The following is a 25,000-nucleotide window of genomic DNA, read 5'->3' on the forward strand; positions in this document are numbered from 1 at the left end:
ATTTACAGCAGTAGCCCTGCATATTCAGAGTTTATATTCTACCAAATTAATGCTGAGAGGAAGAAAACTGTGAATATATGTTGGGTTTTTTGTTTGTCTTTATTTTTTTTTTTAGAAAGACAGAAAGTGCAGGGTCACAGATTTTAGGAAGGGCGCAGGTTTAGGTAAAGAAAAGTCATGTTTGAGTGTTGCAATGCTAGAGGTTAAATTGTGCCAGCGTCAGCTAAATGAGAATTAAAATGTACATGAAAAATTGCAGCGTGTACCCCGGTGACCTGCACAAAGCGAGAAGCAGAGCAGAGCCTCCGTGAGCCTTGAATAATTTTTGGGAAGCAACCAGACACTGTAACTTCTCTTTACCACAGAAGAAAATGGCAAGGAGGAAGGAAGTGCAGCAAAAAATCTTGAACATTACCACTATTATGCAAAAAAAAAAAAAGAAAAAAAAAGAAAAAAAAAGCTGTTAACTGTTTTCCCCTTGCTGACTGGGTAGACATGCCCTCAGATGGAAAACTTCTGATACTTGTGACTCCTTACTACCAGAAATCACATGAGATGATCAAGGAAGAAAATCACAATGGCTATATTTATATCGAAGGCTGAACTTCTCAGAAACACTGTACCTTGATTAAAATTTCTGGGAGGCTGCAATAAAGATATCAGATGTGAGACTAGCACAGCAGATCAATTATCATAATTGACAACATTTTATTAATACATATTGAACTCCTAAATGTTTTGGACACAAGATAACCCCATGAAAGTGATCCTTAGAGAGGCAGAATGCCGGATCTGGGAAAAGAATCAAGGCTGGCTTGTCTGCTGTGCAGTTTAAACAAATATTTTTCATCTGGTCTGCATATTCCATGCTTTTGTACAAATTTAGCATCTGTTTGTACCTGCATATTTTAACTTAAGAGCTTTCATTAATTTTTTTCCTCTTTTTTAAGCTTCAAAGCCATAAACATGTATATTTATACCACAGTATTGTACGCTGGTTGTAAAGCTCTGAATTAAGTCATTCTGTGCTTTAGTTTTGATTAGAATGATACAATTAGAACCTGTTATTCTACCAACTAATTACTTGTAGAATGTGACATCTGAAGAATACTACAAGATTACAAATTTAGGAATGAACTGAGAATGTGCTCTGTTTATATTATTCCCCTATCTTCAGTCAAATCATTGTCATGGAAATGGATTAACACTGGGACAGTCTCTGTCCTCATCAAAATCTTTCTCACAAATAAAAAAGAAAAAAAAAGAGTAATAAGAATTTTAATGCTTCATGTATCAATAAGATTTTAATAGCATGCTTTGATCTCCTTGCCAGTCTATCACTTGATTGGCCGAGCAGCATCCATCTTCCTGAATCATCATCGACTGGTGCTTGTTTCTGGGAAATTCTCTCCTTTTTTTTAAAATTTATTTGGTCATTGTTGAACCACTTCTGGGTGCCTTGTGCCATTTTATTTCTTGCAAGTGCATCTCAGTGAATGATTAAAGCAGATTTTTTCACTTAAATCTCAAGTACCAAATTCTATCACTCAAAAAAAAAAAAGGGAGAGGGAGAGGTTGTGTGTTTGTGCATGTCTTCAGATAGAGAAAGGCTGGCATTTAGAAGTTGAAAAGGCGAGAAAGAAATGCTCTGTATATTTTTTTTGCCTGTGAAAACCCTTTGGAGGGTTAAATCTTATCCAGGCTGCATGTGTGAATACCTGTTGCACAAAAACTAACAAATTAGCAGCAAGAAACCAAGTTTGACAGGCACTGCCAGGCAGGCTGAAACATCCAGGAAAATAAGTGTTCTCGCCAGTGATGGAGCCTCTTCTAAAAGCTATTTTTACTCACTCTGAATCCCCAGCTTCACAGAAAGTAAACTGATCCATAAAAATACATAGTAAATAATTTTACACATATCATGCTTATTTGCATGTGAATTAACCCAATTTATGGCCATAAAGACAGACTTTGTCAGTGCACAGAAGATGCAAACAAGTAGTAGGGGCAGAGAAGAAGTGCCCACGGTTGAAGATTTGTCACATTTCTGCACCACTCAATATTAATCCTTGCTGTGCCTCAAACGAGGTTAAAATGACGGTGACAGCTCAGATCTGTGTGGCGATAGATAGCGAGGGAGATACAAGCAGTTCTTACATTTTCCTTCTGTATTTGCATTTTCTTCCAGGTATAAATCTCACAGTGTCTGTTAACTGATTATTTCTTTTAAATAAGTAGGAAAACGAAGAACAAAAAAAATCCCTTTTTCTCACCCGGCTGCATATTAGATTTGATATTGGGGAAAGCCTTTCGTTTACTCTGAAGAAATAGTTCTGTTTTCCACCACTGGCTGTCATGTTTAAAGTAAATAAGTTCTCGTCCCTTCGGCACTGCTGAACTCATTCAGTTCCCAGAACAAAGCCATTGTGTGGAGGTCCACAACAGCCCTTTTCTCTCCTTCCCCGAGCGGGATCTTCCCCGGTACCGCAGTGTGCTCCCCAGCTTTGTGAGCCGTTCACTACCGTGCCAGTGCTAAAAGTGTGCATGCTTTATTTCACAGAAGAAATGAAGGAAGATTATGACACTATGGGGCCTGAAGCCACAATTCAGACCACCGGAAACAATGGTACAGGTAAGGCCTTGCATGGTGTGAGCACCACTTTTCTTTGGGATCACGTAGAACTAGCTGTGCATGAGGAATGAGAGTGACAAAACTATCTATTTCTTGTTTTCTGTTAAAAGTTTAGGAAATATCAACATAATTCACCTGGTTTTTAATTTCCCTCCCCCAGCTTGATCACGAGAGCACAGTGACCAATTCATGCAGTGAAGAGTCCTTGCTACCCCTCCTGTGTCCAACAACATTTTAGCCTTTAGTTCCTCCTTGTAGCTGCATCCTTGGGAGATAATAGTTCTCAGCAGTGTCAGGAGATGTTATCCCAGCCAGGGTGAACCTTGGATAAAGTAGCTGGGCCAAGATACAGTAGCCTTTTAATGAGAGAAACTGTGCAAAGAGCTTGATAGTGAGGATGGGGTGCACCCTCCTTGGCAGCCTCAGATTCGGGTGGTGCACAGAGTGAGCTACTTCAGACACTGAAAACATCTTTTCAGCAAGACACACATAAACCCCTTACATAGATACACAGACACACACACTTTAAATGCATATTTATGAGATTATAATGTTTCCGGCTAATCTTTTTTTCCCCCCACTTTGCGCATCGCTTTCTTTCCCCTCTTCTTAGAAATCAATACATTTGGTGGCACAAGAAGTGTGACAGAGATATTTAGCAGGCATCACCTCTGAGCCATCTCTCTTTTTCTGTAGCAAAGCAAACCAGCAAAAGGTTTCTGTTGCTATTTTCTAATCCAAATGAATTCAGGGGTTTACCATGTTCTTTCCAAAGGCCCCACTCCATCCTCAGCACAGCTGAATGCCATACATCACCCGATGTTTCTTCTGCATTTTGTCACAATTTGAGATGTTGCAGATAGATTTACACAGCTAAAAGGAAGAGTTTTTCTAGCATAAGTACATTTCTATGCATTCCATTATGAAATTTAGTTCATAGGTAATACTCTCCACAAATATTACTGTAAAAGGTGGTACCAAAGTCTCGCAAGGATTTTATTACTCACACTTTCCTAATGTTGGTAACACCCACATAAAACCCCAGTGCTCTTACTAAGCAACACAAGAAATTCACTTTATCATTCTTGAGGGGGAAAATAATAGGAAAATAAAACCATGTCACTGCTTTCTTCATCCATTAGATTTATTATGCATGAAAGGAGGGTGGCACCGAGGCACATTACATATGTACTTAATGATGTTGCTGTGCAGAACTGGCTACATACGTACCTCAAAAGCTTATTTTATTTCTAAGAGATGGCAATAAAGTGACAAATTGTGCTTAGCACTAGGAGAAACAGGACTTTAAAAGACATCTGATTCAGAAACAAGACTTGATGATTATCTGAATTACCATTACCAGAGCCTTTGAGGTCCCCTATCAGTCCGTGTGACTTCCTTTGTGCATATTTTCCTTACCATAACAGGCCTTGATTCTTTCATGCTTGCAGTGTGGTCTGCTTGAAGGGGAAGACTTCATGTCCTCTTAGTCCCTTCCCTTCCAGTATCTGATGGCCTTGCCTTCCAGCTCATCGTCAGCCTCACGAAATCTCTCCAGGGGCCAGGTGCCATGGAGCCCCTCTGCTAACCCTGAGCGGGGTCCATGGGGTGTCCTGCCTCTACTGGGAAAAATAAGGGTTACCCCTACCCAGCTTGATGCACTACAAACTCATGGCTCAAGGAGTGCTTTGCATTTAGGTGGTCTGCATTTGAAATGCGAGAGCTTCTCTGGGTGTTGCTCCTGGCAATTCCTTCCCCAAATGTCCTGTGCAAGTCCCAGGCTCCTCTTTACTCCAGCTACGATGGGAGGCTTGCTCAAATAATCATCACAAGTTGCCCACTGCTCTGATAGTGTTTAATACAAATCTTTGTCACTGAGGTGCTCAGAGCCCCTTTCAGTGGAGGTTGATGCCTCAGCAGGTTGGGTAGAACATGTTTCTTTAATTGCTGCAGTCTCCATAGACTCATAAGAGCAATGCCAGATTACTTAAGCATAATAAATACTCTGATAAATTAAATGCTTATTCCAATCTTTTCACCTTGAGTAGAAGATGCCAGGTGACTGTGAGGACCTGTAGAATCCTTTATGCAGAGTAAAAGCTCCCCTTTGTGCCCAGTGAGGTGCCTCAACCATTATTTGATGAGGAAAGGGAAGAAATCAGTTGCTGAGCTATTGGAGATCCTTCCTGGATAGTCTGGGACGTGTTCAAAGTTTTCTTCTTCAGCCTCACTATAGGCTTTGGGCCTGTCTTGAGTGCTTGGCTTGAATTTTTCCCTTCAGATTATAGGGGGATTTAATACTGATGTTCAATAAAGTAGCTGAGGTGAGGCTGAGACTCAACCCAATGAAAAAACTTGGATCAGTGACTCCCTCTTCAGCAAAAGCCATTCAACAGTGACCTTCTGGTCTCCTTAAGCTATTTAGAGCATCCTACAGATTAATATGGGCTCTTCCAGATGGGCTAAGGAGGTCTCTCTCATTCAATACAACATGTCTCCCCCTCTTGACACCAGATCTCGCAGTGCTCCGTGACCTGGGCTGAACACAAAGGCAGGAGATACATTTTCAGACTCACTCACATGCATCTAACCGCCAAGTTTCTGTAGGTGCGTGCTATAGCTGTGGTGCATTTTTAGCATCAAATTCTCTGCAGAATGCCATTAGTAGAGAGAAAGAAAACGAAAAGAAAAGGTCTCCATTATTAAATTATTCTGCTATTGTCAAAGTGGCCACTTCCTAGTGGTACTTAAAGAGAAATCTTGTTATCCAGACATTAATCAGCTGCATTTTTATAATGAGCCGTGGAGGCTTCAGAGTAAAAAGGCAAAAATGACCATTAGGGTGAAAATCTAAGATTTTGGTCCTGCTAAATGAATTTGTAAATATTTCTGAGGATTTCTGCAATGGGGACTTGAAAAAGTGACATTTAGCAGAAGAGGTTTTTAAAATACGAATGAAGAAATTCTTATAGTTTGTTTTATTCTACCTTGTATGGTTATTGCAAGTGGGATGCTTGCAGAGAATAGATTAACAAAATACCTGTAAACAAACAGAAAAATGTTCCTGGTTTCGATTACTAACATCTGACAAAATTCAAGTAAAGATCTCTTAAAATAATTTAAAGAAGGGAAAGAAAAACTTTCAGGGGGAGGAAAACAGAAGTAAAACTTGGCAGGTTGGAGGACAGGCCGTTTTCAGGCTGTAATCTGTGTGTACCAATGGGGGCCTCTCACTTCCTGGCTAATGAAGGCTGTGGTTTTATTAGCTTTGTTTGCGATTAAGGGCAGCTATCACCATCTCGCAGGACGAGTTCCCACACAAAATAACTGGTATCCCAAGCTCCTTGGACCTCTCTCCCACTTTATCTTGAACGGTCCTAAATGCCTCCAAAGATAGCTTTCCTTAATGTGTTTTATTTTTATGTGACACAGCCACATCAGCTTTTGGAACTGAAAATATTTCTGCTCTCCAGGCTCCAATAATTAATTAAAAAAAGACTTATTTGGCAAGGTCACCCACCATAGATCTCACTGAAATTCTTGCCTTGCAGGAGGGGATGAGCAGTGTGTATGCAGTGTCAGCCCACAAGGAGTCTGGGAACATGGCTTTGTGCATGGATAATAAATCAGGGCATGGAGGGGGGAAGCAAGTCTTCCACCCAGAAGTTGAGAGAGAAACCTAACGGTTGTCAGATGGGTCTTTTTAGTACCACTGGGTGAGCTTGCAGCCATGTCTGAATTGTCAGTAACCTTGCTGGTGAGAAACCAGACCCACATGATCATCCTTCACTGTTTGTGTTAATCTGCAGCATTGCCACGCTGGTTGTATTGTTTCAGTGAAGGATCTATCAGCTTTTCCACTAAATCCCCTTGTTTTTAGGGGTTTATAATGTAGACATAAACATTTGCTTTAGCTCCTGGATTGCATGCACAAACGTAGAAGCTAAATAATCCCGAGAATTAAGAAGCCAAGGCCAGTAATATTGCAGCAGTCCTCCACAGCCTGTTGGATCAGCCTTCAGATAGACTTGGGGGCAGGAAGGAAGAACCTCATTTAGGTTTGATTTTGGGACGGAAACTCTTAATCTTAACTCAGGCCTTGCTTGATGGCTGGAATCCTAATCCTATAAATGCAATTGCAAAGTCCAAGTGCCCCTAGTTTACCTGGAGGAGAAAAGGGACATGTGGAACCATCCCGTGGAGCCATCCCATTTCTCCTCTCTGGAGAAAAACTCCCCCTCCTTGCTTTACAGGTGGCATTTATTGGCTCATGGTCTAAATTTGGCAAAAATAAACTTGTTTTCCTTGAATTTATTGCTAAGACAAGAGAAGGAGTGGAGCCTGGGTAGTGTTAAGCCAGAGGGTGGATGACCTTGTAATGCTTGGAAGATCTAGGCATAACAGGGGAATGAAAGGTTAGATTTAGAGCATAAAAATTAAAGCTTTAGCTTTTCTTCTGATAAAAACAAAAAGTCCTACACCTACTCTGATGCTCTTGTGCATGAAGTGTACTCAATAACCACCATTTTGTTATATTTCTCTCCTAGAACAAAATGGAGGTAGAGTACTCTGTCTTCTTCTCCACACTCACGCTCCCCTTCTCTAGAAGCTGCTTTATTTTGGGGTTGAAAGACGAGAATTTTTTCTCATGCTAATAACAAATGGTAACAGGAGCCGCAGAAGGACCAAGAGGAACTCTGTGGTGGTGTAGCCATTCCCTACAAAACCACTGTGATAGGAACAGAAGTTTCCTTCCAAAACCAGGGTCTCTTGCCCTGTGCCATTTGGTCACTGTCACTAAAATACTGCAGAACGGTTGAGAAGCTGCTCAGCTCATATGAAAAATAGGGCATATTTGTCTCAGCCAGAGGATTTGATTTTATCGGCTAAAGGGATGAGGTTTACAGAGACGGATATCTACTTTTATCGATGACGCCGAGATCAGCGCTTCAAATCAGGCACTGCAGGCTCCCAGTTGTGCCCCAGTCAGAGGTCATGTCTCGCTTTCACTGCCAGCATCACTGCCTTGCATTTTCTTAGGAAGCTGAGGCAAAGCACTTACCCATTTCTAAACAGCAAGGAGCTGGTTAGTCTCTCATTTCCAGTGGTTACAAACCATAACCCGCTTGATTTCCATGTGTTTACTCCATGTTGCTCCGTGGAATCACTGAGAGCAGAATTGTGCCGTTTAGTATTTTACTTTTACATGTACTCCAGAGTAGTTTATGGTGTTTCCTAATTTTTTTATTTCACCTAAGCAGAAATACATTAAAAATTTAATCAATCATAAGCTGTTATTTTAATTTATGGTCAGTTAAAAACAAGTATCTTTAGTTCCTTGCCACTAGCTGTGTCTTCGAAGACTTATTAATAAAAAAAGAAAAACAATTTAGTGGAAGAAAATCATAATCTCCTTTTTTTTTCTTTTCTGGTAAAATTATATTATTATTTGTCTATAACTTCACAGAGTTTTAAGGTCTTTCCTGCAAGCAGTGTTCATACATGGAGGAGAAAAGCACATTTTTAGTAACAGGATGTTTTGTGGCTAAACATGTATTATGTTTCATGGAGATTGCATGGATTGTAAAAAATTGAGGTTCCATTTAAAGAAAAGATGGAAAACTCTTGTATGGACTGTCAGAGTGGTTTTGGGCTGGATGACCCTGTTATGGTCTAAACCATGTGGTTCTATTGCAGAAATCATGAAGCAATAAGTTTCTAAAACTACCTATTCTCCTATTATAAGTTAATTTTTCAGGGAGGAAAGAAAAAGGGGGAAGATGTGAGAAATTTTCTTCTTGTGCCTGATGAAGAGCAGCCTGAGGCAGGACCTGTCTCAGAAAAGTTTGGTCTTTTAGTACCTGCAGCTACCATCTCCCACATGAGGACTGTCTCGGGGTCTGCATGATCCAGGGGCAGCTGAGCTCAGTCCTGTAGGTTGAGCTGGGCTCATGCCAAAAGTTGTGGGACCCCCAGGAGCCCCATGAAGATTGTTCAGGTTCCAGCAATGAAAGATTACCTGCATTACCCAAGCCTCATAAACTTCTCCTGCTGCCCTGTAGAGCCTCTGCTCTCATTTATTTAACTGCCCTTACTTCCATCCACGCTGGTGGAAAGCCCACATTAATTTTATTGGGAGCTAGAGCAAGGCCGATGAGAGCAAGGATCCAGCTGCAGCCCCAGCCTTGTAGCTCCAGTACATCTGCTCAACCTGTAACGTTGCTGACCGGCCCAAGCTCTCTGGGATGATGCACTCAACCACCCTTTCTTTTCTCCTTCTCTCATTTCAGTTAAGAATGCAAATTGCACGTCGGACTTTGAGGAATATTTTGCCAAAAGGAAACTGGAGGAAGGAGATGGGCATGCAGTCAGCATAGCAGAGTACCTGCAGCGCAGCGACACAGCCATTATTTACCCTGAAGCCCCTGAGGAACTGTCTCGCCTTGGCACTCCAGAGGCCAATGGGCAAGAAGAAAATGGTGAGGCTGTAATTCATTTTTAGCCAGTATCCTGACCTCGTGCAGCTGTTGCAATTATAAATGCACTACATGCCTGGGTGTTTACCTTAAAAATTGAAGAACAGCTGCAGCGGCATGGAATTTCATGAGCAAAGATTGGGGCTGTAATTTCAGTGTATTGTGATTTTTTAGTCAGCACATTTGTATTATTCGGTGGGTGAACTATAGAGCTGAATTTAAACAGGAGAAAGGCTGCTGCTCTACTTGGGAGTTTGAGAAGTTTTAATAGAGTTTAAATGCAACAAAAGACAGAGTAGCCAGCCTATTGCTCTCCAATGCCTTGATAAATAATTGGAGAAGAGTCAGTAGGAAGGATTCGGTCAATGGCATAAGTAACGTAATGAGCTGGGGCTGGAATGCAAATTGCCAATTGATCAGGAAAAGTATTTCTTAGTTTTCCAGCCAGCCAGGTCTGCGGGAGGAGTGATGCCCATAATTAATTTCCCGGCGGGGTCCAGAGCGGGCCCTGCGAGTCTGCCGTGGGCGTGCGCGGGTGCCGGTGCCTCCCGCTGCCGGTTGGAAGCGCCGTCCCTCCCTCCCGGGCAGCAGATTGCGGCGATTCCTCTCATACCATCCCGGGCAATCAGCCCATGAGCTGCCATTGATTTGCTGACCTTTTGGCCTGCCTCTCTTTCCCCCCCCATCCCGGGGCGCAGACCTGCCACCTGGAACTCCAGATGCCTTCGCCCAACTGCTGACCTGCCCCTACTGCGACCGGGGCTACAAGCGCCTGACGTCCCTCAAGGAGCACATCAAGTACCGCCACGAGAAGAACGAGGAGAACTTCTCGTGCCCTCTCTGTAACTACACGTTTGCCTACCGCACCCAGCTCGAGCGGCATATGGTGACACACAAGCCAGGGACAGATCAGGTGGGGGGCTGGTTTTAAGTGATTTCTTTCTGTAATAACCCCTTAGAGAAACGATATTGCTTTGATTGGCAATCATTATTAATTTTTCATGGCATTTTGAAGATGCAGATCTTTTAATGGTAATAGCTTTAATTGAGGTCTAAATGATTTTTTGATGGTCTCTTCTAATATGATTTAATAGTCTTATGTTCACGATCGAATGAGTGTGTTAATTTCTAATTTAGAAATTTTATTTGCACTTTAACTTGACTTTAGTTTCGTTTTTATGTTCCTCAAAAAGTGAATGAAACTGTAGCATTTTAATTATACATTATTAAACATCTCAGCAATTTTAATTCCATTTTTCACCTAGTTTTACTTTGCAGTGTTGCAAATAGGAGCTCCAAGACATACTAAAAGATCCACTAATATTTTTTCATTACTTTTTGAGTAACCTTTTCAATCACATGAAATTATGCATATTTTGTATAATCGTTTGTTAGACATAATTACACATTTTGAGAAGAACTCTTCCGACAGTACATATAGGCTATCATTTGTGATTGTGCCACTAGAATTGGGCATTGCTCTCATTTGTATAGCCCGGCAGCATATCTGCAATAAATCAAAGCCCTTTTTTCCTCGATGGGGTACGTGTAATATTATATCAGCGCCGCATTTAAGGAAATGCTGTGTGTCTCAAACAGGTGACTGAGCTTCCCTAGTGCTCCTAGATGGGCTGGCGATAGACCTGCACCACAAAATTCTTTACACACCAGCAGAAAAACTGCTCCTCGCTGGAGGATTACTTCTGAAAACCCATCTTAAGGAGGGCTGTAATGGAAACTCAAATGGTGTGGTTAAAAGTTGAATAAATAGATGTGTGCATTGTGTCAAATTACAGAGGCTTTATGCCATATTTCTTTTTCTTCAAAACCTGAAAATCACAATCAGCTGGATTTCTCTTGGTAGGTTTTTCTCAGCATAAGGTAAATTCAGTTAGGCAAACACACATCTTCCTAATCACACGACTTTTGCAATTAGCATTTTTAAGAGAACTGTATCTTTTGCTTGATCTTAAATCAATATAAATGGCTCCAGAGCGCTTTCTCCTATTCTTTCCTTCCTGTGGCTTCCCAGTAGACAAACACATTTTCCCATATATATTTTTCCTAACCTGATCCACTGTAAGGTTCTTCCTTTTGCCTCGTATCATTAAAAACACCAGGGGAGGGAAAAAAACCCGCCTGGATATTTATCCAACGTAACCGCCTGAAATTTCACATGCAAGAGTGCGCTGGTACTGGCGCATTATGAATGGTAGCTTTGGTGTTGAAAAGTCCCCTCATTTGCTCATGGCATTTACAATTAGTAAATTAAAATGATTGTATCATATTAACAGTGGCACAACTAAAGTTTATAGTAGTCCTTGGAGGGCGATGGGGGGAGACAAAACAGCTGTTGCTGTTTGTTTATGCAACTCAGCAACATATGAGCGCGGGTCCCTCAATGGCGCGCGGCGGGCTGGGCTCTGCTTGATCTTTGAAGGTTGCTGCTGTTTGAACAAACCTCCCTGTGTCCCATGTAACACCATCTGTCTCGCCAGGAATGTGGGAAGAGGCAGCACACCCTCGCAGTTGTCATACCGTTTCGGCGCTGTCTTTTTTTTTTTTCTCTTCTTTTTTCCCCCCTTTTTCCCCCCCTCCCTGCTCCTGCAAAAGGCTTTTGTGTCATGGTTGCTTGCAAAAGGCTGACCTCCTACCTTGAGCATCCAAAGTGGTTGGCTACATGATTATCAAGATAATAATTATTTTTTAATTAATTATTTTTTTTCTCTCAAAATTCAAAGTCATGGGGCTTTCCTTGCTTGTTGCAAAAAGGTCAGCTGCCTTTGATTATATCTTTACACCACTTTTAACTTTCAACTTTCTCTCACCCCTCAGAAGAGCACCAGGAGAAAACACGGCACGAAAGGTAGCTCAAGTCTTTCCTGCTGCTCTGTGATTTTAAAAAATATTTCCAGCAGCAGCTTATGCCGAAGACGCAATCTCTCCTGCTTGATAATGAATTAAATCTTACACAAAATGCCACTAACGACAGTGTTTCTCTCTTTACTCCACATGCAGTAAACAGAATTTTTAAACAAGCCGAGTCCCACATGTTCAGAATCTGCTAGGAATATTAAGAGCCACAAATCTACTTATAAAACTGTTTCTCTCATTGTAAGATACCTTAAAGCAACACATTTCTGATGAGAGACTTAGGAAATAATTCCAAAGCAAATATCGAATGCTCATGTGAAAGTACTTTCTCATTTGTTTCGGTTTACTGCCAACATTTTGATTTTTATTGCAACACTGATGAGACAAATAAATGTACATGCAGACCTTTTGGTCCGCTTGATGAATTCAGAGCCACATTAATTCAATTTTTGTTTTTTAAGCTTGAAATTCATGGTTTCTCTTGCATAAAATTCATGTTGGTATCTCTTTTTTTCCTTCTTTTCCTCCCAGCACCAAATGCTGACCCAAGGAGCAGGGAATCGCAAGTTCAAATGCACTGAGTGTGGCAAGGCCTTCAAATATAAACACCATCTGAAGGAACACCTGCGAATTCACAGTGGTGAGTAGCGGAGGTGCTGGTGTGCTCATTTGCATTTTGTTTAATTAGCTGAGTTTTAAAGACTGCTTAAAATTTACACAGTTCTGCTTCTGGCTTCTTGGAGCTACTAAGGTATTTCATAAGTGATATCTGAGTCATCCTCATTTATCATGCTGTTAATACCACGGTCTTGCTGAAAGATTTGGAAATACTAAAGCTTCCTGCAAATAATATAGATTGTTTGGCAATTTGAGCTCAGAAGCGTTCATTCATAGCTGTGCAGCGGGAATCTGAAGAGTCCATTATATTTTCCAAAATAAAAAGTCCCCCCGAGTGAAATACAACTCATATTCTCAGATAACAAGTAACTGCCAAGTGTCTCAGATTGAATGACTTGGGCATTTTGGCTCTCCTACTTGATGCAGAATTCAGCACACAAAATGTCACCAGGCTCTGCCCTGGCACAAACTGATGTGGATGTTCTAACATCAGGACTCAGTTTCTCATATTCAGTGAAAATTCCATTCTTTGGGCGTAAAAAAAAAGAAACAAATCAAATTTGAACAGTCTTGATTTGATTTGATTCCCTTCCCCTCAGGGTACTTACCTGTGACTTGCCCTAGTCAGTCTGGAGCCAATCTCCCACCTTGATGGCTGTTGCCACCTGGAGACCTTGGGTCCAAACTGACCTCAAAACCTGTAGAAAGAGGAGGGTAAAGCAGTGGTGGTGTGCGGTCATATTCATAGAATTAATATTTCCCTCACTATTAATCACTGTATACACAGGCAATCAGTTAGATATCGAATATAATCTCTTGCAATTATAGCAGCAAGAATGATAACTAACATTTGGTTTTAATTATCATTTCAGGTGAAAAACCGTATGAGTGTCCCAACTGCAAGAAACGTTTCTCCCATTCTGGCTCCTACAGTTCGCACATCAGCAGCAAGAAGTGTATTGGTTTAATCTCTGTAAACGGCAGAATGAGAAACAACATCAAGACGGGTTCTTCTCCTAATTCTGTATCTTCCTCTCCTACTAATTCAGCCATCACACAGCTGAGAAACAAGCTGGAGAATGGCAAACCACTTAGTATGTCTGAGCAAACAGGCCTACTGAAAATTAAAACAGAACCACTAGATTTCAATGAGTACAAGGTTCTTATGGCCTCACATGGGTTTAGTGCAACTAGTCCTTTTATGAATGGTGGACTTGGAGCAACCAGCCCCTTAGGAGTTCACGCGTCTGCTCAAAGTCCAATGCAGCACTTAGGTGTAGGGATGGAAGCACCGTTGCTCGGGTTTCCTGCGGTAGGCAGCAATTTAAGCGAGGTGCAGAAGGTCCTACAGATTGTGGACAATACGGTTTCCAGGCAGAAAATGGACTGCAAGGCTGAAGAGATCTCCAAGTTGAAGGTTTACCATATGAAGGATTCATGCTCTCAAGCCGAGGAACAAGGAGTTACTTCCCCCAATATTCCCTCCGTGGGTCTTCCAGTAGTAAGTCATAATGGTGCCACTAAAAGTATTATTGACTATACATTAGAGAAAGTTAATGAAGCCAAAGCTTGCCTCCAGAGCTTGACCACAGACTCGAGGAGGCAGCTCAATAACATTAAAAAAGAGAAGCTGCGAACCCTAATAGACCTGGTAACTGAAGACAAGATGATAGAGAACCACAACGTATCCACTCCATTTTCATGCCAGTTCTGTAAAGAAAGCTTTCCTGGTCCCATTCCGTTGCATCAGCATGAGCGTTACCTGTGTAAAATGAACGAAGAAATCAAGGCAGTCCTTCAGCCTCACGAGAACATGGTTCCCAACAAACCTGGAGTGTTTGATAAGCAAACCCTCTTGCTGTCATCAGTACTTTCTGAGAAAGGAATGACTAGCCCCATCAACCCATACAAGGACCACATGTCTGTACTTAAAGCATATTATGCTATGAATATGGAACCCAACTCTGATGAACTACTGAAAATTTCCATTGCTGTTGGCCTTCCTCAGGAATTTGTGAAGGAATGGTTTGAACAAAGAAAAGTCTACCAGTATTCAAGTTCCAGGTCACCATCACTGGAAAGGGCCAGTGCCAAGGTGGCGCTGGCTGCCACCAACAACACTCCCACTAAAGACTCTTTGTCAGCCAGATCTCCAATAAAGCCTGTGGACTCTATAACTTCACCATCTATAGCTGAACTCCATAACAGTGTTACTAATTGTGATACTCCTCTCAGGCTAACAAAACCTCCTCATTTTACCAATATTAAGCCAGTTGATAAATTGGACCACTCTAGGAGCAATACTCCTTCTCCTTTAAATCTTTCTTCCACATCTTCTAAAAACTCCCACAGTAGTTCTTACACTCCAAACAGTTTCTCTTCTGAGGAGCTTCAGGCTGAGCCATTGGACTTGTCTTTACCAAAACAAATGAAGGAGCCCAAAAGTATTATAGCCACAAAGAACAAAACAAAATCTAATAGTGTAAATTTAGAACACAATAGTGTTTCTTCATCATCTGAAAACTCAGATGAGCCACTGAACTTGACATTTATCAAAAAGGAGTTTTCTAATTCAAATAATCTGGATAAAAGCACTAACCCAGTATTTGGTATGAACCCATTTAGTGCCAAACCTTTATACACAACACTTCCACCACAGAGCGCATTTCCTCCAGCCACTTTTATGCCACCAGTCCAGACCAGTATTCCTGGGCTGCGACCATACCCAGGATTAGATCAGATGAGCTTCCTACCACATATGGCCTATACCTACCCAACTGGAGCAGCTACTTTTGCCGATATGCAGCAAAGGAGAAAGTACCAGCGGAAACAAGGATTTCAGGTAAAAAGTTTCAACAGTTTTTTCCTTTGAAAGGCTAGAATTTAGTATTTTGTGATATGTCCTCTTACAGAAGAAAAAGCCCAAAGCTATAATCAACACTTCCAACAAAATTAGCAGAGTTTATTTAAGTCTGAACTTGGAAAGATGTGGTGCAGTAGGAAAATAAACTGCAGTTAACTTGAGTGCCTCTACTTGGCAGAAGCAGTACCAATTACTTTGAATATTATTTGGCATAATGACCTTTATTCTGTTAAGAGTTTAGCCATTTATCATTAGATTTGTATAGTAATACAGTAATAATAATAATAATAATAATAATAATATCCATGAAAAATCGTATACTAGAGAAAAAAAAAAGGAAACTTTGTGGGGAAATTGATCTCTTCAGGGCATAGCTACATTTCACCAAAGAGAAAAGGAGCAGTGGGAGACCCCTTGGGAGGCACCTGCCAAACTTGGATACAAAGTTGTATCCCTCTAAGCAGATGTCCATACAGCCTCATAGACACTAATCCATTGAAAGCCTTCTGAGCTTCCTTCTCTGTATTTTGGGGGGATTGTTCACCCACCATTCATGGGAAAGTTGTCCTCTCTTCTCACGAATGTCTGGGGGATGAGAAATGTTGACCCAAAGCCCCTTCCCTCGGGCCACCTACTGCACTTCCCAGACTCCTAGTCCTCTAATCCTGCCAGTCATCTGGAACAGCTTTGAAAAAACCCCAGAGATTAAATGAAATTATTTGGAGAGGTAGCAGCCAGAGCCCTTAATCGCAAAGTCTTTCCCTGGACATGTAATCTGGGTCAGCACTTCTTTGTGCCCAGGTACAATGCTGAGTCCTTCCCTCGGGTTGTCCCAGAGACAACATGGGTGTAGCAAAGGATTTTGTGCCTTGCATGCCTGCAGTGAAGAGCAGCTCCACAGAAGTCTTGTACATTTATAGCCTTTTGCTGGGTGTATTCAGATACAATGTACAGAGTTTAGTTAAATGAGATTAACTGATTATAGATTAATAATTTTTTCTTACATTTGCGCCTGTTCCCCTATGTCCTATTACCGTCTATTAGTAATTTTACTGACTAGTAAATGTTTTATAGTTTCAAATGTGAAAATCAGGTATGGTTTTACATTACAGACTGTAATCCCTCTTTGCACAATAGGTGCATAAATAGCACTGCACCTCCATAACAGCTGTTCCACTATTCCAATTTACAGTACATCTGCCCTCTTTGTAAATGTATTTAAGCGTATTTAATCTTCTCTAATATTAATTAGTGCAAAACTAGTCTAAGAAAACTGAACTGTGTGATAGCAAATGGAAATGTATGTTATCATGCAAGTTTGCACTCTCTTTGGATCAAGACAAAATAAATATCAAGAAATTTAATAATTTACTGATCCACATTCATTATTGCTTAATGCTGAAGGCTGTTTTAACATAGATAGAACATTGATAAAAAGTGTTATTAATATTCCCTATTTCAAATTACAAAATTAAATATAAAAATATAGCTTGAGGCCTTTAGTCGGGAGACATACATTTAAATGGATTGCATAATAATAACATTTGTACCTAAATATAAAATTCAATTAAAACCTTTCTACAGACACAGAACGTATCCAAATTTTGGAGTTTTGAAAGGAATGATCCCTTAGCTGTTGCTTACTTTTACCTCTGTAAAATATTACAATACCTTTTGCTGGCCATGAAGAGCCTCCCCTTCACATTTTCTTGGAAATATTTAGTGCTGATATGGTAAATACTGTCGGTTTGTGTAAACCATATTACTACAGAGTGCTTAAAGACAGAAAGTTGGTTTGAGGCGTAGAAATAGAAGGCTCCTCATTATTTCCATATTTTCCATCAGCTTTAGTTTCATTATTCATATTCCTAAGCTAAGAGGGACCACCGAGGCGTGATTTTAACTTCCCTGGGATGGTTGGTGGGCAGGATTGGTGGTGAAAGCAGCTGTTGCTGATGAGTGGTTCCCTCACAGGGAGAATTGCTTGATGGAACCCCAGACTACATGTCCGGCCTAGACGACATGACGGACTCCGATTCCTGTCTGTCCCGAAAGAAGATCAAGAAGACAGAAAGTGGCATGTACGCGTGTGACTTATGTGACAAGACATTCCAGAAGAGCAGTTCCCTGCTGCGACACAAATACGAGCACACAGGTAGGGCAGCCGCGCACGCCGAGGGCAGGATTGAGGGTCATGCTGTGTTCTTCACAGTCTTTCATGAGTACATTTGTGCAGGTGCTGAGGCTTTCAAAAGATTATTTTGCTCCCTTCCACTTACTTGTTTAATTTTTCTTGATGGTTACTGCTTGATGACGGACAGTTGGGTACAAGGGGGTGAATGTTGGTAGGTGCTGTGTGAGATTTCACGCAGATTGTGATGGCAGTTGTGGTAATCAGCGTCTCCCAGGGCAAGCCCTCTTGAAATGAGACAGGCCCTAGCACTCAGAAACAACTGCAACTTGGTCAACACAAAGTCCGGCATGGGAAGGAAGAGTTACAGTGTATTTCTGGTTTCTTAAGCACTCTCTGACCCTGCTCCATTTAATCCAATAAGAAAACTTCCACTGACGCTAGCAGCATGAGAGCTGGCTCTGGCCAAGTTATCTGAAAGTCAACCGTTCAGGGGGATTCCTCTCACTGTGATTTTGCACACCAGCAGCACAAGCAGGTTGCAGTTCACTTTTTCACTTCCCAGTTAATGCCCAGGGAAGGTTCCTTCCTTTCCTGAGCAGGAAGTGATTTTTGTCTAGTTCAAGGAAGATTGCCAAAGCTCACCACGCACTGTCAGCTTAAAAAATACTTAGGTTTGAAAAAGATCTTCCATCACACCTATGCTGGCCATGGTTCCCCTTACAGACAGTGCTCCCTTCCCCACTGTCAGCCAGGACAGCTCTCTGAGGGCCACAAATCGGCTCAGCATGTTTCAGCTAGGGGAAAATGGGACCGGAGCTTCCCAAATAATAGAGATATCAAGTTATATTGGACAAAGGGAATGTGAATTATCATCTGAATTATTGTGCAGCAGGACATAAACCAAACTCCAACTTCCTAGCGTTAGAGAAAAAGTTTACTCAGGAGGAAACTTTCCTTAACTTTGAAAGTTGAGTCCCGCTTCAGGAAATGAAGCAAGTCACATCATCCTTCAGTCTCACCATGTGAGGGTAAAAACCATATACCTCTCTATTAATACATCTTCCAGGCCCCACATAACCCTTTGGCTTTTCACAGATGAAAAATTTACAATTCAGAAGTGGACTGTGCCTTTAAAACAAAACACTTTACTTTGTTATTTTTCCTCCTTATACTTTCCTTCCAAATTTTAAGCTAATCCCACAAAGGAAAATACAAAAGGAAGTTAAAATACACGTGGGATTAGGAAAGAAAATTAAAAGCAACATTTTGGACTAGATCAGCCAGTTCATTGGTGGAATGTGCTTCCCACTACATTATTCAGATCAAATTGTTTATTCAGTAGAAGAAGCTTTGAAGGCTTTACGTCCCTGCACCTTTCCTCTCCTGAATGATTTTATTACAGCCATCTGCAAACATTATGGTTTACTACACTACTACTGTAAAGCTCTTATGTTAGAACTGGCCTTCATATATATCAGGATCTGGACATATGGTTGAATCCCATAAAGTTGGTAGTCCATAAGGTCGACAGACATATGGTTGAAAGGCTGAAAATTTGACAAGCTGAAATGTGTGCAATCACCTTGATTTGCAAAATAAACTGCATTTGTAATAGCAAAAATATGTTATGGTCTTGAAGTAGCATGGGAACCTACCTCCTAGAAAAATGCCACACAGCTGCAATGCAGGAACTCTTCTCCTGCTTCTTTCCTCTGTCCCTTTTGGCTTCTCAACTTCATGTCCATCAATTTTATGGGACTCAGCCTTATGATCCAGAACATGTATAGGGTGTCAGATTTAATATGCTAGAACTACAGCACATCATCAGGCTGGAGCCTGGCATTTAGGGACAGGAAGGATGATCTTGTGGCAGAGGCACTGGCAGTGAGAGCACTACACTCTCCCCTGCCTCGCCACAGACTTCCTCTGTGAATTAAAGCAAATTGCTTCAGCTTTCTCTCACCCTCACCCATCTTTGAAACACGGGGAAACGATACCAGCCCGCCTCTCTGGGGTGTTGTAAATATTAATTCATTAAATCCTGCAATGGAGCTCACTGGATAAAGTGGGAAGTGCTATTATCAAGGATGCATTTTCTTTTATGGAGCTGATGCCTTCAAATAAATACCTACTTTTATTCTCTTAATCTTGTCTAGCCTCTGTTTTCAGGTAGCCACTTCAAGGCATCAGTTCCTCGGTGCATCACGCTAGTGCTTGAGTGGTTGGGAGCTCTGAAGGGCTTGCTTGGGCCAGCCCCAAGACCTGATGCACAGCTTTCAGGAGGCACACAGCACTGGCATCCTGGCTAATGGCTCAGGTGCATCTTAAGTGAATTTCAAATTAATTTGATAGTTTCAGGCAGAGCTTGTAATTGCATTAATAACGTAGGTGTGAAACTGCAGTCTGTGTTCAGTGGAAGGAACCGAATTCAAAGTAACACCCTCTTCTGCCTTTGGGGTCATTGTAAGAGCAAGCCCAGATTTTTCAACCCACTTCTTGAAACCTAAAAAAGATAAAAAAACTTTTATTCTGAGAGTGTTCCTGTTTTCTGAGCAGCTGATCATGACCCGTTGTAGCTTCATTAAAAACATGTTTTAGGAGGAATTGGAATGCTTCCTGTCTTTCCTGGAGAAGCACAAATGATGGATGCTGTTTATACCAATCTCCTTTTTTCTGTGTAAAAAGCATATATGTATTTTACTAGGACTTTGGGACAATCAGATTTTTATTTTTCACCCTTTCTCAAGGTCCATGTACCTATTAAAGCCAGTGATAGAAAAAGGGTTAAAAGAGTCAGACAGAGGCCCCTAAAATCTTATCACAGAGAAATTATTTGAAGCACAACATTGGCAGGTAAAATTACATAAGCTGCCTGAATCATTGTTTATTGTTAATCAAGTGTTGTGTTGTGCAGCTGAGTTTCCCTGCCAGGGCAAGAAGAATGGGATTTAGCCAGTTCTTTTTGTCAACCCAAAAACTTTTGGTAGGACCATGTGGCCAGCTGCAGGACAAAGAGCTCTCTGATTACCTCTGTGCACCATGCCTGCCACAGCTGGAGAAGAGTAGAAAAAGGGCCCCGAATTTCACAATCCATAGTTTTTAATTTGTGCAGTATTGGTGGTATTCTGTAATATCTTTCAGCTTCATGGGGAGAAGGAAAATTTATTGTGTTACTGCAATGAGTGAATTGCATTGGTTCTGGCTCATCTGAAATTTAGTGTAGAGGCCACTGTTTGTTGCAGAACCAAATTTTGACAAGTTAATTTTGGTATGCCATTGAATTTTGAGAGAAGTTATGTGTCCCTCTTAGAGTCTGAGCTTCACAAGGCCCTATTTCCTTAAAGTCAGGGGATGCAGCACTGTAATTAGGGGGCAGAGCATGGCAGGTAGCACAGGCATTCAGTTCCCACATGATTTTCCTGTGGAGTCTTACGGACTCATCCTAATTTGGTCGGGCTGAAATTAGTTGAGCCAATATGGGATGTGTCTAATCTCAGATTTTTCCAAGCTGCTTAGCGCAAGGTTTAAGACACTTTCCTGACGAAAGGGGAAGAAGGTGGTTGCCTTCATGGCAAACCATTGGTGCTTTGGTGAGCAAAATAATCTTTGTGCTGCCAACAAGGAGGGAAGCCAGGAGTGGATGAGTGAACAGAAGAGCAACCAGAAGGGAGTGTCTAGAAGTAGAGAAATATCCTGGCTCCTGGTCCAGTGATTGAGGAGTAAGATGAAGGTTAGTGTTTGTCCTGCCCTCGCCAATGCCTGTGTCTGCCACACACCAGCTTTGTTGTAGCTTCACAGGGGAACTCTCAGCGTGCCTGCTCCGCAACAAAAGCTGGAACCAGTTTTTCAGAATCCTACCTAGAAATTTAAAATCCTTTCATTGTTGTTCTATATTACATCATATTCTATTTTATTACTTGTGTGGGCTGTTGAGGGCCTCATAGCTGTGCTAGGGCTTTCATCCTTTCCTTTTCCACTGTATATTTTATTAAGACCTCTTTTTTATTTTTGTAGCTTTCATGCTGATGCAAGCACTAGTTTTATTTCCAGATTGATTCTGTAAACTAAATATTGTTCTTGAGCCTGGTAGCAAATCAGCTCTCTCTGGCTAGTATTTTGAATTCCCAGCTTGGGAGTTTTCTTTATTTAGAGCTTGATTCATAAAAAATTTACATGCTATTTAAAGGGGTTTTTTTCTTGCTTTACTCTGATACAAGTTTAGAATTCCCCATTTTACACTCAAATAAAGAAACAAAAAGGATATATTCTATGTTTGTGTCGGCAGACAAGGTCTCCTATTGAAAATTGAACAGGTGCAGCTTAGGCAATTATATATAAATTGCATTTATCTTGCACCTTTGACCGCTTTGCTATGCTCTGGCCACTAATCCATCTCCATTGGGACTACATCTAACATCCAAACCCCTGAGCAGCTTCAAAAGAACTGCCTTTAAAAAAAATAAAAACAAACTGTCACAAAAATATTTCCTTCTTTCTTCTGAAGAGTGGGATTTCTGTTTGGCCCCCTCCCACGCAAAAGAGACCCACTTGCCTTAGGCAAAGGATGGGTGATATTTAGTCTGGGACCAGTGACAGCTTGTGATCTGATGTCTTGTGACTTTTATACCCCTGCAAATGGGAAATGCACAGCTTTTCAGTCAAAGACTTTTAGCCCAGGAAGATTGAGAGATACTTACTGTCAGAGATTTTGTTGTTGTTGTCTTGTTTTAACAGAAATGCAATTTTAGAGGCTTTGCAAACAGGTTAGTTATAATTTTCCCTCTGTAGATTGAGCATGGGCCCCCATGGGAACCTGTGTTTTGCAATGACAAAGAAAGAGGCCCAAACATTTCCTCTAGATATTAGAGAGAGATTTCTCACTTAATTTCATTGCAAAATGTGTCATCTACATCACTCATCCATCTGACGAAACACAAGTGTTTCATGAGCCCTTCTGTGAGCTTCCTTGGGTCCATCACTCTTAGCTCTGTCCCCCATGGATGACACAGGGGATCTCGGATGGGATTGGATGCAACCTGTGGGGTGGAATGTCAAATTTGCTTCCTTTTGACTTACCTCTACTCCAACGATGTTATGAATGTTGTGACATCGCATAACAGTGCTCTAGGACAAGGTGATGGCTTCAAAATGAACAAGAGTGAGTTTAGATATTAGGATTTTAGATGTTAGGGAGATATTATTAGATATTAGGGAGATATCATTAGATATTAGGAAGAAATTCTTCACTGTGAGGGTGGTGAGGCTCTGGCCAGGTTGGACGGGGCTTGGAGCAACCTGTGTGGTTTCCTAAAGTTGTAGGTCGTCCTCATCCACCTACAATCATCCCCCTCCCCAGTGTAAAATACCTGAGTCCAGCTTTGTTTTATGACCTACTAACACATTGTAGGGATTAAACACTCCTTTTAAACGGCTGAAATATTGGGTTTTGCACATGAGGGGAAGAAAATAATTCTTCTGCAAATGTTCAGAAACCCGATACATTTAAAAACATATTTCAATTAGTGTTGTAACAGCTGCACGCTGAGCACTGCTAAGGTATGTTGTGTGGTGTCTGAACAAAGAACTTAGCCCAAGCTGTCAGGTTCCCTCAGATCAAAACTGAGGCCTTGATATGGATGTGGTAGACTAAATAGCTCTAGCACTGCCTTTTTAGTACTAACATAAATTAATATGAAAATATGAAGTATTTTAATCTATTCATTTCTAAATTAATTTATAAAATATGCATGATTCCCTGCCAGGCTACATCTGTGTATGGCACGAATGCCACATGCAAGGGGTGAGCAACGCAGGCAAAGACTGAGGGATGAGCACATCACCCAGCCTTTGGAAGGGTGGGTGGAGGCAAGTCTGGATGAGAAGCAGTGGTGGTGGTTGACTTCTGTTTCAGGAAAGGAAAAGTACTGGGAGCTGGATGGAGCACAACTGTGGGGCGAAAATCATAGATAGAATGGGTTTGGGTTGTAAGGGATCATTAAAGTCATCTAGTCCCTGCAATAACCAGGGAAATCTTCAACTAGACAAGGCTGCTCAGGGCCCCCTCCAATCTGACCTAAAATGTTTCCAGGGATGGGACAGAGAAGGGTGTAGTGGGCATCAGATGTAGTGTGCATCAAAAAAAATCAGGGAATTCGAAGTAATGGAAAACTGACTGTGGAGAAGTGGAACAAGACAAGGGTTGGGCTTGTTGATGTTAGGGAAAAGTAAGTCAGAGGGAGGGACTGAGACAATGTGGGCAGTTCAGTGAGGAGGACACTGAAAAGATGCCGAGGAAAAGCAGATAGTCTGTGAGGAACAAAAAAAATAAACAAAATTAGCAATTACGGAGGTATTAGTGAGGGGTCATCAGTGTGTTGCTCTGAGGGTAATCAACAGGACAACTGGGTCATGGCAGAGGTTCATCCCATTGGGTGTTGGTAGCAGTGGGAAAGCTCCCACCTCATCCATGAGGGTTTTCCACTGGCAGTGCTGGGGTTTGAGAGCGCTTAGGCTGAGAGTGCTTTGGGATTTTAAGCTGATTTGAGTAAGTGACTTGATCGTGCTTAAATCTCCTGAGCTAAGACTCTGGGATTTCCCCTTAGTGGCTAAACTTGTGCCCTGAATCGCAGGTAGCTGACTCCAGCTCTGGATTTGGTGCACCCCTAGGTCAAGGCTGGAGGTTCAAAGCCAAAATACATTTATAGCTCAAAGCCCAGCGTTTTCTTTGAGTTTGACTTTTAACCAACAGGTTAAATTGGCAGAAATGCAGATTTAGGAAATAGCTCACACAAGTAAGTCTGCTATAATTCAATATAATATCAAGTTTGAATTTTCAATTTTATTATAGAGGGAAATAAAGGAAAAAAAAGAAACCTTGTATGTGTGCAGGCCTAGGAAACTCTTACAAAAAATTGCAGTCTGAGCCCTAATTTCCAGGCATCTACTAGTTTCCCTGTCACTTGGGTTACTTTAGCTGTGGTTTCTCCTGTATTTTCCTTGCTGCCAGATCTCCCCGTCATTTCATAACACAATTTTGGCTTCCTTGAGGATTCGTTAATCACACCTTATTAAATGTGAACTTTCACAGTGGGACTTGAAGGTAGCTGTGACTGGATTGAAAAAAAAATTAGCATAGTCCTTGGTATTCATTCTTAACAACTTTGCTATGAAAGTGGAGTTTTTTCTGTGCCTGACTTTCTGTGCTCTCATGTCCTGGGGAAAAAAAGCAGATCAGGTTCATAAGGGAGCAGCTTGAGTTTTCCTGGAAGTTGAGATCCTTCAGTGGTCTGAAAGCATTTATAATTTTTCCTGATGGATTTCCTTCCATGCTGGTGCTTCCTAGCCCTTTTCTCTTGGCTGGCACTCCACTGTACTCATCCTCTCCCTGCTTTTGCTTCTTTAAA

The 25,000-nt window shown here is 41.4% G+C and overlaps 1 protein-coding gene across 1 annotated transcript in view; it reads left to right on the plus strand.

Moving 5' to 3' along the window:
• The window catches only part of ZEB2 (zinc finger E-box binding homeobox 2), a 31,811-nt gene that overhangs the window by 3,257 nt on the left and 3,554 nt on the right, over positions 1-25,000 (plus strand). The window contains exons 2-7 of the mRNA XM_008638198.2: positions 2,561-2,632; positions 8,923-9,111; positions 9,807-10,021; positions 12,514-12,622; positions 13,473-15,442; positions 17,438-17,618. Coding sequence (XP_008636420.1) covers positions 2,561-2,632; positions 8,923-9,111; positions 9,807-10,021; positions 12,514-12,622; positions 13,473-15,442; positions 17,438-17,618 — 2,736 coding nt within the window. The remainder of the gene's footprint in view (positions 1-2,560; positions 2,633-8,922; positions 9,112-9,806; positions 10,022-12,513; positions 12,623-13,472; positions 15,443-17,437; positions 17,619-25,000) is intronic.

The sequence above is a fragment of the Corvus brachyrhynchos genome, unplaced genomic scaffold, assembly GCF_000691975.1.
Source record: "Corvus brachyrhynchos isolate BGI_N302 unplaced genomic scaffold, ASM69197v1 scaffold126, whole genome shotgun sequence".
NCBI lineage: Eukaryota > Metazoa > Chordata > Aves > Passeriformes > Corvidae > Corvus > Corvus brachyrhynchos.